Consider the following 11,672-nt stretch of genomic DNA (forward strand, 5'->3'; position numbering starts at 1 on the left):
CTATACCAGCTTGCACCGCGACGCCGGGCTCTTCCGCACCGAGAGTGACTTTTCACTTTGCGCTTTCCTCACCTTGGTTTTGGCTTCTCAACCAAACTCCTGTCTGATGACTGACAAAGATATAGAGCCAATAGGAAGCCAAATTGTCCCGGAAGGGTCGGCCTCCCAGCCAATAGAGACAAAGCAGCGAGAGTGGTTGCGCAGTGAGGCCCGTAGCAGGTTTGCTGGAATTGTGGCTATTGGAGGTCCTAATACGCGGCAATCATGGTGAGGTGGGGAGCAAGGAAAAGGGACACGGGGTAGGGATTGAGGAATGGGGAGGGGTGTCATGGGGAGTTTGGGAGGCGTAGAGGCCTGGTGGTCGATTGAAGGAAGCGGCTCCAGTTTGAAGGGGGAGCGGACCGCGGTGAGGACCGAGGCAGGGAATGGGGCTCCTCGCAGCCTCCCAGCGTTAATCTCAGAGCTGGAGTTCAGGGCATCCAGGCGCCTCCAGAGTGGAGGACGGTGCGTACAGGAGCCTCCGAATCAGGAGCTGCGCCGGGCCGCGTTTGGCCCCGCGCGCTGAGCCCTTCCGCTCTGTTTCAGTCTATTATGTCCTATAACGGAGGGGCCGTCATGGCCATGAAGGGGAAGAACTGTGTGGCCATCGCTGCCGACAGGCGCTTCGGGATCCAGGCCCAGATGGTGACCACGGACTTCCAGAAGATCTTTCCCATGGGCGACCGGCTGTACATCGGCCTGGCCGGGCTCGCCACCGACGTCCAGACAGTGTAAGTGTCGGGGGTTCCCACCTACACCCAGGCTTCTTCTTGGACCATTCTTGCCTAGCGGCTCGAGTGGCGTGGGTGTTAGTCATCTACTAAACAACATCAGTGAATCTGAGACTTTGCCGAACACCGTAAGCGATAGAGTGGTATCCTAACCAACTTAGCAGCATTTACTTTGTGCCAGACACGGTGGAAAGCACCTTACATCCATGGACTTTAATCCTCTTAACCACGTTACCATGTTGTCCCATTTTGCAGATGAGGAAACTGAGGGTCACAGAGAGTGTATTGCCCAAGATGTAAGCTAATGAATGACCCCCAGGATCCCAATCTCTGAGGCCAAAGCCCATGCTCAGCCCCTAAAGAACTTCAGGTCTAGTTGGGAGAAAAGGCAGGCATACAGAAAGATAACTAACCCATAATAAGATAACTAACCCTTATTAACTGCTAGAGCAGTTACCTAGTTGACAGTGGTTCTGTGAGAGAAGGGAGAGTCTGGGAGATGAAATAGGTGGCTCTTGTGATGGTCCGGGTGTGAAGGTTGTGGTTCTGATGGGGTGGTGAGGTGGGAAAGGAAAAGAAGGCATTTCTGAGAGTTGTTGCTGACCAACCTTAGTGGCTACTTGGATATTGTGAGGCCAAAGAGTTAACCATTGAAGTCGGGGTTTGTGTCTTTTTTATTTGTTATTAGTATCTATTCTAGTACTTGGCATGTAGGCAATCCAGAAGTGTTTTAAAGGTGATTTCTGTTTTGAGCATGTTGACTGAAATACGGGAATTGGGAAGACTGGTTTTAGGGGAAAGGTGACGACTTTGATTTTGATACCAATTTTAAAGGGACAAGGCAAGCCAAGTAGAAACATCTTCTGAGCAGTTGGGGTCTTGAGATTATATCTCAGGGCTGGATAGGCATTGGTGATTTGTTAAATCTATGGGAACAGATTCTGGAGAGACAGAATACACAGAGGGAAAAAGTAAGCTGCAGCTCCAGAGCTGAACTGTATATTCAGCAGTCAGTTGGGGAAGAAGAGAGGCCAGTGGAAAAGAGGGTCAACGTTTCAAGAGGGAAGATGTGGTCACAGGTGGCCTAAGGAGCAGCAGTTCCTGGACTTTGTTCTTAGAAGATTGATAGTTCACTAAAGTGGGTGGGAGCTTGTCAGAAAGTTTTCTCTCTCATTTCCCTTAAACCTCTCTAAAGTCTCAAGAACATATATTTTGGAAATTCTTCCTGAAATCTAACCCAACCAGCCCTTTTTTTCCATTGTTGGTGGAATCAGAGAATGACGGCTTAGCATTCCTGTCAGTATGAAGGCCCCCATCAGCCTTCCTCTCTCCAGTCACTGCTGTTCCCTTCACACTATTTCCTTTTCTTCAGGAGCCTCTTCTCACCGAGTTTGCATGTTTGTGGGCAGTAATTGCTACCTTTGCTGGGCCTCAGTTTCCTCACCTGTATGATGCTTAGGTTGTGTCTAAGGCTCTTTGTTCTGGTGTCCTGTTACTCATTGCTCTGCTTCCAGCATGTATGTCACTGGTCTGTTCCCTGCAGGGCCTATCCCTGGGCTCTGAGATGGGACTGGAGGAGGTGCGGCCTACTTTCTTAGGCGCCTTTCAGTCCATTAGCAGCAGCTGCTGCTTATTAACACCCATACATTATCTCACAAAATAAGGTGACTTATTTTGTCCCTATCTTAGGGATGGAAAACTTAAGTGGTAAGGTGAAGGCTTAGCCCAGGTCAGCTCTCTCAGTTCACTGCTCTTTCTACTGTAAGCCGCCAGCATTATGTCTGCAGGCAGACGCCTACCCAGAGTGTACTGTATAAGCTATTCCTCAAAAAAGTGGGGGGAGAATCCACTTCTTAACTCCCCTTTTCTCACCCTAAAAAAAAGTATGAGAAAAAGGGTTAGCAGAGTGGCATGTTTATGGGTAGAAGTTGGACAAGACTGAGAAGCAGATGTGAGGCTGGACTTCTGGTGAGAAAATCAGAAGAAAATCTGGCAGATGGGGAGGAGTCTCGGCAGGGGCTGGGATTGTGTGTCTCCATGAGGCGGACACCAGGGGACATTCAGCAATGACATACTAACTCACTTTTCTCCTTTTACCACAGTGCCCAGCGCCTCAAGTTCCGGCTGAACCTGTATGAGCTGAAGGAAGGTCGGCAGATCAAGCCTTACACTCTCATGAGCATGGTGGCCAACCTCTTGTACGAGAAACGGTGAGTAGAAATGTAGCCTGGGACTCGGGGAATGCAGAGACCTTTGATTGGGCAAGTAGTATGGAGGGGGGCACCCAGGAAGGAGATTCCTCCTCCTTGACTCATTTCTTATTTGCTGGATAGTATCCTTATTTTCTGAGTCTTTTCTGTGGACCTAACAACCAAATAGGAAAGAAAGGGCTACTTCAGAAGAAGACAGGGAATGCAAGCAGCAAGTGAAGTTGCTCCCAGGAAACAAAATTAACGCTACCAAAGTGTGCCCTGGCGTCTCCCAGCCAGGAGCCACCCTTACCCAAGAGCTTATTCTGTTGTCATTAGATACTCTGGAATACACGGAACCTAGGAATTGTGTATGTTAACTTTTGACATTTGAGGACTTTATGATGAGAAAAGAAGGGGCTCCTAACTGTAGAATTCAGTGCAGAAGCTGGAATGAAATTGAAGGGAGAACCCTGTAGGTACTTTCCCCACCCACCTCTGGGCAGAACTGGGTGGCAAATGGGAATGTAAATTGATACAGCCACTATGGAGAACAGTATGGAGGTTCCTTAAAAAACTAAAAATAAAACTACCATATGAGCCAGCAATCCCACTCCTGGGCATATACGTGGAGAAAACCATAATTCAAAAGATACATGCACCCCAGTGTTCACTACAGCGCTATTTACAATAGCCAGGACATGGAAGTAACCTAAATGTCCATCAACAGAGGAATGGATAAAGAAGATGTGGTACATATATAAAATGGAATATTACTCAGCCATAGAAGGAACAAATCTGTGCCATTTGCAGAGACGTGGATGGACCTAGAGACTGTCACACAGAGTGAAGTAAGTCAGAAAGAGAAAAAGAAATATCGTATATTAAAGCATATATGTGGAATCTACAAAAATAGTACAGATGAACCTATTTGTAGGCAGAAATAGAGACACAGATGTAGAGAACAAACGTATGGACACCAAATGGGGAAAGGAGGGGTGGGATGAATTGGGAGATTAGGATTGACATATATATACTACTATGTATAAAACAGATAACTAATGAGAACCTACTGTATAGCACAGGGAACTCTACTTAATGCTCTGTGGTGACCTAAATGGGAAGGAAATCCGAAAAGGAGGGGATATATGTATACATATAGCTGATTCATTTCATTGTACAGCAGAAACTAACACAACATTGTAAAGCAACTATACTCCAATAAGAAAAGAAAAAAATGGCCATTAAAAAAAAAAAGACTGGGTGGCAAGAAGACAGGTTAAGCTTTTTTTCTTTCCTTTTTTTTTAACTTTTTATTTTGAAATAATTTTAGACTTTATAGAAAAGTTGCAAAAGTACTCTTCAGCTTTCAAAACTAAGTTTTTGCCATTTCCATACCTGGAGCAATATTACTGTCTTTTTACTATTAAAAAATAAACAAAACAAATGGTTACCTTTTTTTTAGGTTTATGTTAATATCCTCAGCTATGAATTGTCTGCCGTATGTAGTAACCATGTTTATCAAAATCCCAAATTGAGAAAGGCTTAACAAAAGATCTTTTTTTTTTTTTTTTTGTGGTACGCGGGCCTCTCACTGCTGCGGCCTCTCCCGTTGCGGAGCGCAGGCTCCGGACGCGCAGGCTCAGCAGCCACGGCTCACGGGCCCAGCCGCTCCGCGGCATGTGGGATCTTCCCGGATCGGGGCATGAACCCGTGTCCCCTGCATCGGTAGGCGGACTCTCAACCACTGCGCCACCAGGGAAGCCCCAAGAGATTTTAAAAAACTGGTTCATGGGGGTGGGGGGAGAGGTCTTTATTTTTCTTTCTTTTTTAATTTAGGTGTAATTGATTTACAATATTATATTAGTTTCAGATATAGGGAGGAAGTCTTACAAAGTTGTACAGATTAACTCACATTTCGGTATATATTTAATGGCTCATGTTTACTCATAATAAAAATACAGGACATTGAAGCTGACCTGGAAAATTCTAGATTCTCAGCTACTGTAACCAGGGGCTTTCTCTACAAGCCCAACTGAAATCATTGATTTTCCAGCAGGATAGGCTAATGCAGTGATTTGCAAAATTGAGCCATGTACAGACCCTTTTTAAAGTAAATAACTTCTCATGGACCCCAGAGAATCCATCCAAGCACCTCTGTGAAACACTGACCTTTAGGTGGTACCGTGACATCGACACGACTGGAAGTACAAATGCAGGCCCTGAGCCATGTTGTATTTAGTTTTAAGGTTGTTACCCAGATAATACAGGACATTCTTATATTAACTTTGTTTTCAGTTTATTGAGAGGAAAATACAAAATTTAAGATTTGTTAGAGAAATTTGATACCTAGGGATCTGTTTGAGAAATGCCAGATCAAAGCACGCTACTCCAACCTCTTCCTCCACCTTACAATTATTATTTTTTTATTTAGAATTATTTTTTTACAGAGTTGTAACTTAAGATCATGCCCGTAGAAATTACTGAGAGCTGATATAAGACATGGAAAATGTCTGTTTACTTACTGTTTCTGTTGAGGATAGTGGCTATTACTTTTTGAGTATTTTCTATTTTCTATTTAAATATCCCTAAGATTGCTTCTTCTTAAAGCTCAGTGTCTAGAACAAGTTTCTGATAAGCTATTATTTCCTAATGGCAAACAATGAAAATAACCCAGCTCACTGAGTATCCTTCTTTGCTTTGTCTGCTGGGAGACTCAGAACAAAACTTTGTGTTTTGTCTGAGTGTCTTGTATTCTTGATTTTGGGGTTGTTTTTTTCTTTAGTTGGTGCATAGGAAGGACTTTTTTTTTTAAATTAATTGAAGTATAGTTGATTTACAATGTTGTGTTAGTTTCTGGTACAGCAAAGTGATTCAGTTATACATATATATACATATTGTTTTTCATATTCTTTTCTATTATGGTTTATTACAGGATATTGAATATAGTTCCCTGTGCTATATAGTAGGGCCTTGTTTATCTATCTTATATATAGTAGTGTGTATCTGCTAATCCTAAACTCTTAATTTATCCCTCCCCACTCCCTTTCCCCTTTGGTAACCATAAGTTTGTTTTCTATGTCTGTTTCTGTTTCATAAATAAGTTCATTTGTGTCATATTTTAGATTCCACATAAGTGATATCATATGGTATTTGTCTTTCTTTTTCTGCCTTACTTCACTTAGTATGGTAATCTCTAGGTCCATCCATGTTGCTGCAAATGGCATTATGTTTTAGCTGTTTGGTTTTATTTTTCAGTGTTTTTTCTACAAACTGCTTCAAATCCTTTTTTGAAAGGAGTAAAGGTATAGGTGTATAAATAGAAGATTGAATGGTGATAGGACCTGGATGAGATAGGACCTAGGGAGAGTAGGTTAAAAAAACAACAACAGAATTCCCAAAGAAAGGAAGAGGAAGAGAGGGTCGGGGTGAGGAGGATATGAAGGTAAGTGTCAGAGAAAAGAAGAAAAAGTCTTAGAGCATTGCTAGATGCCAGGAGAGGGGGAAAGGGGATTGTCCCAAACGGGCCCTCCACTTTCCTCCCTGGGTCTGGGCCGGGGCCTTGTCTGAACAGGCCTGAACAGGAAAGTGAATGGTCTTGAGCTCCACTTTCTCTCTCTGCTCCTGGCCCCCACAGGTTTGGGCCCTACTACACTGAGCCGGTCATTGCTGGATTGGACCCGAAGACCTTTAAGCCCTTCATTTGCTCTCTAGACCTTATCGGCTGCCCCATGGTGACTGAAGACTTTGTAGTCAGTGGTACCTGCACTGAACAAATGTACGGGATGTGCGAGTCCCTCTGGGAACCCAACATGGTGAGTTGGTGGCATGGAGCGGGGCTGGGTTCTCAGGTGCCCGCCCCTTGGCCATCAGGGGAAAATGTGTTTACCTGGCAGGTAATGGGAAGAATGGTGCAGGTAGGAAAGAAAGCCACAGCTGCTGAGCCTTGGAAGGGCATCCAGAAACTCCATCTGCCAGGGCCTTGGCTCCCAGGGAGAGCACCTTCCATGAAGAGACCTCAGTCAGATACAACAACAAATAATTCCCCACGTTGGGTTTACAGGGTTCTCATATCCATTCATTGAACACACATTTAACAAGGTATAGGGTTAGGGGCAGCTCAGGAGAATGGGCTGTGGAGTCAGGTTGTCTGGGTTGGAAACCCAGATCCACCTACCATCTCATTAGTTATGTTCAGGGTAAGTCACTTTACTTCTCTGTGCCTCCACTTCCTTAGCTGTAAAATGGGGATAATAACAGAATCTATTTTATGAGTGGTGGTGTGAGGAAATCACCTGGGAAGATTGGAACAGTACCTGACAGGGTCGGCTGTTGTGCCAGCTCTGCCAGGCTCCGGGGAAGCCAGATAGTCTGTCTTCGAGGGCTTATTGCAGCCTAATGAAATAAGACAGACCCACAGATACCTGCTGAAATGAAGTTTGCCAGGAACAGGAGGAAAGAAAGGGCCTGGCTGGCAGAAGGAGCAGCCTGTGCGAAGGTCAGAAGTACAGGAGGGGCCCAGTGTGTTCAGTGACTGGAGAGAGCTTGCTGTGGCCGCTGGCGTGTGGGCAGAATGTGGGGTGAGAGGAAGGAGGAGAGTGAAATCGGGATGAGACTCGGAAATGCCTTGGATGCCACGCCAAGCAGTTGGAACTTTTTTTTTTTTGAATTTTATTTTTTATATAGCAGGTTCTCATTAGTTATCCATTTTATACATATTAGTGTATGCATGTCAATCCCAATCTCCCAGTTCGTCCCACCACCACCCGCCCCCCCCACCCCGCTTTCCCCCCTTGGTGTCCATACGTGAGTTCTCTGCATCTGTGTCTTTATTTCTGCCCTGCAAACTGGTTTATCCGTACCATTTTTCTAGGTTCCACATATATGCGTTATTATACAATATTTGTTTTTCTCTTTCTGACTTCACTCTGTGTGACAGTCTCTAGATCCATCCACGTCTCTACAAATGATCCAGTTTCGTTCCTTTTTATGGCTGAGTAATATTCCATTGTATATATGTACCACATCTTCTTTATCCATTTGTCTGTCGATGGGCATTTAGGTTGCTTCCATGACCTACCTGGCTATTGTAAATAGTGCTGCAACGAACATTTTGGTACATGACTCTTTCTGAATTATGGTTTTCTCAGGGTAGATGCCCAGTAGTGGGATTGCTGGGTCGTATGGTAGTTCTATTTTTAGTTTTTTAAGGAACCTCCATACTGTTCTCCATAGTGGCTGTATTAATTTACATTCCCACCAACAGTGCAAGAGGGTTCCCTTTTCTCCACACCCTCTCCAGCATTTGTTTTTTGTAGATTTTCTGATGATGCCTGTTCTAACTGGTGAGAGGTGATACCTCATTGGAACTTTTTCTTCTGACATGGTGTCAAAGGCAGTAAGAGACCTGAGGCACCAGAGGCCTGCAGGTCGGTGTGGCACTGAGGTCCTGAGCAAAGAGAGTGGCAGTGGGGGAGCGGGGCAGCCAGAGTCTAGAGTACTTGGTCACTTAAAACAGAAGTGAGCGAGGTGGAGATGCTGAGGACACTTGAGTTTTCTAGCTAAGCCAACCAAGATAGAGGATGTGGTGGATGCAACAGGTTTGGGGGGAAATGGGTTCATGGTTGGACAGGTTGAGTTGTGCAATACTTCTGAGCCACCCAGGAGGAGAGTCCATGAGATAGCTGGTAAAGCACACAGGAGCCACGGGGATTCTTCCCCCATTTTACAGAAGAGGAATTGAGGCTTAGCGAAGGGACATTGACTTGCTCAAGGTCACAATGCTGGTTAGCGGAGGAAGTGCAGGGCTTGAACTATATCTTACGTAACCTTGCTGCCTTCTGAGAAGGAGGTGAGGGGGCTTCTCGCATCCAGGGAACCATCCCTCACTCCAGACACGGGAGGGGCCAGAGCTGGGCACCTCGAGCCTAGAGAAGAGAGAGTTAATGGGCCAGACCAAGTGAGGGTCCAAGGCTCTGGGGATTGAAAGGTTTCTGCTCTGTCGGCAGGACCCAGAACACCTGTTTGAAACCATCTCACAAGCCATGCTGAATGCTGTGGACAGGGATGCGGTGTCAGGCATGGGAGTCATTGTTCACATCATGTAAGTGTGCACTGGGAGAAGTCTAGAAGCTCTGCAGACACGTGCCTCTCCCCTCCTGCACAAACACCCCATCTTCCCAGCCCCCTAGTCAGGTGTGAAATAAGAAGGGTGCTTGCAGCAGGCCCGGGATAGCAGAAATCCATGCTTCCTAAGGGTGGCAGCTAAGGTGGGAGCCTACCCAGATTCCCCTGGCCTCCGTCTGGTGAGGCTCTGTGTCCCCGAGTCTCCTCCCCTTGCTCACAATAGACATTTCTTTCCTTCCTGAGCACTGTCCCCAAAGTCTCAGGGACCTTTGTGGGGATGAGCCCCAGCAGAGCTACTGCAGATTGATCAGAATAAATCCTGGGTGGCTCCTGTCCTCTCCCAGCTCACACCAGCATGGAACCCACAACTGTGTGGTGTGCTGAGCCCTGGGAGTGTTTTCCAACCCCCCAGCCGGATGCCTAACTGCCACCCTCTTTCCCTCTTGCTTATTTGGGGCTGTCACCAGGAACCTGGTATCCTCCCAACAGCTTTCCTTGGGAACCTCCCAGAACAAGCATTTGGACCCTTTTGTTATGGGGTAACCTGCTTAATTACCGTGAAAAACAGGTTGGGGCTAATACAGACAATTTACCACCCCAAGGATCTTTTCCCTTCACTGGAGTGAAACACCTCACACCTCCTTCCTAAGTTACTTGTTCTCTAGGCCTGGGGAGCTCCTTCCCTGCTTTGGAGCGCTTCACACTCCAGCCCTGAATCATCCCAACTCTTGACGGCTCCACCTATGGAAGTTTCTCCATTCTCCCCTTCCTCACCACAGGCCAGGAAAACAAGCTAACATTAGTGTAACGTGGGCAAAACAGTTAACCCCAGAGTTAGGACAGCTGTTCTAGTTTGTTCTGCAGTCTAGAATGGGTGTAGACGTTCTGTGATTTTTCTCCCTCTGCAGTGAGAAGGACAAAATCACCACGAGGACACTGAAGGCCCGGATGGACTAACTCTGTTCTTCCCAGAGCCCACTTTTTTTCTTTTTTTTAAATAAAAGATTTTCTTTCACTCCTGCTTCTTTGAGTGTTTTACCACAGATCTCTGTCCCCAGTTGGGCAGTTACAAATAGCTACTCGGGGTATAGCTCAGCCCTCAGGTTTTCTTGACTTGCAGCGTGCTCCACCGGTCCACCAGTGGGGATAGTATCTACAAATCACTTGTTGGGTACCTGCTGTGTGCTAGGCCCTGCACAAAGTGCTTTACACATTCTAAAATTTAATCATCATATTGACTCAAGGTAATATACATTAATTATCCTTGTTTAACGAGTTAAATAACTTGCCCAGGGCCACTTTGTGATAGGGCAAAGATGTCAACCCATGTTCCATTTGACTCCAAAGCCTAGCATCCTTTTTACTCAACTCTCGGAAAACGCTTAAATCTTCTTTGTTTCAGGTAGAAATTTGGCCAAGTGTCCATAAGTAATATCCTTGCACATCAGTGTTTCTTTTTTGTGTGTGTTTTTTTTATTTTTGGCTGCGTTGGGTCTTTGTTGCTGCGCGCGGGCTTTCTCTAGTTGCGGTGAACGGGGGCTCCTCTTTGTTGCGGTGCTCAGGCTTCTGATTGCGGTGGCTTCTCTTGTGGAGCAGGGCTCTAGGCACGCGGGCTTCAGTAGTTGTGGCACACAGCCTCGGTAGTTGTGGCTCACGGGCTCTAGAGCACAGGCTCAGTAGTTGTGGCACACGGGCTCAGTTGCTCCGTGGCATGTGGGATCTTCCCGGACCAGGGCCTGAACCCGTGTCCCCTGCATCGGCAGGTGGCTTCTTAACCACTGCGCCACCAGGGGAGTCCCCACATCAGTGTTTCTTAACCTTAGCTGCATATTAGTCACCTAGGGAGCTTCTAAAACACAGGTATTTTGATCCCATCCCTGATTTATCTGGCCTTTTAAAGGGGCTGGGGCACCTCTTTTTTCGAAAAGTTCCCCAAGTGATTCCAGCTTGCAACCTGTAGCAGATGCCCTAATAAGCAAGTAGTTCCTAAACTTTAGCCTCCATTAGACTCTGGGGGGCTTGTTAAAGCAGGGGTCCCCAGTGCCTGGGCCTCGGACCAGCGGGCGAGCGAGCGAACCTTCATCTGCCGCTCCCCATCGCTCGTGTTACCGCCTGAACCATCCCCCACAACCATCTGTGGAAAAATTGTCTTTAATCCCTGGTGCCAAAAAGGTTGGGGGTCACCGTGTTAAAGCACAGTTTCTGATTCAGAGCTGCAGAAGGCCCTAAGAATTTATGATTCCCAGGTGCTGGTCCAGGACCACACTTTGAGAACCACTAGATTTTTTTTTTTTTTTGGCTGTGTTGGGTCTTCGTTTCTGTGCGAGGGCTTTCTCTAGTTGCGGCGAGCGGGGGTCACTCAACGTGGTGCGCGGGCCTCTCTTGTTGCGGAGCACAGGCTCCAGACGCATAGGCTCGGTAGTTGTGGCTCACGGGCCTAGTTGCTCCGCGGCATGTGGGATCTTCCCAGACCAGGGCTTGAACCCGTGTCCCCTGCATTGGCAGGCAGATTCTCAACCACTGCGCCACCAGGGAAGCCCGAGAACCACTAGATTTTAAGCTAAACGTTTAGATGGAGAACCGGAGG

The 11,672-nt window shown here is 46.5% G+C and overlaps 1 protein-coding gene across 1 annotated transcript; it reads left to right on the plus strand.

The window, feature by feature from the left end:
* The first annotated feature begins 112 nt into the window (after window positions 1-112).
* Window positions 113-10,100, plus strand: PSMB3 (proteasome 20S subunit beta 3). Its single transcript, XM_067715042.1, has 6 exons — window positions 113-267; window positions 586-770; window positions 2,873-2,980; window positions 6,597-6,774; window positions 8,968-9,062; window positions 9,994-10,100. The coding sequence occupies exons 1-6, from the start codon at window positions 265-267 to the stop codon at window positions 10,040-10,042; spliced, it is 618 nt and encodes a 205-aa protein (XP_067571143.1). The 5' UTR covers window positions 113-264; the 3' UTR covers window positions 10,043-10,100.
* Window positions 10,101-11,672: the final 1,572 nt, after the last annotated feature.

The sequence above is a fragment of the Pseudorca crassidens genome, chromosome 19 (assembly GCF_039906515.1).
Source record: "Pseudorca crassidens isolate mPseCra1 chromosome 19, mPseCra1.hap1, whole genome shotgun sequence".
Lineage (NCBI taxonomy): Eukaryota > Metazoa > Chordata > Mammalia > Artiodactyla > Delphinidae > Pseudorca > Pseudorca crassidens.

Coding starts and splice junctions, on each gene's coding strand:
- PSMB3 (XM_067715042.1), top strand. Junction 771..2,872: donor GCCACCGACGTCCAGACAGT/GTAAGTGTCGGG, acceptor CTTTTACCACAG/TGCCCAGCGCCTCAAGTTCC. Junction 6,775..8,967: donor CCCTCTGGGAACCCAACATG/GTGAGTTGGTGG, acceptor CTCTGTCGGCAG/GACCCAGAACACCTGTTTGA.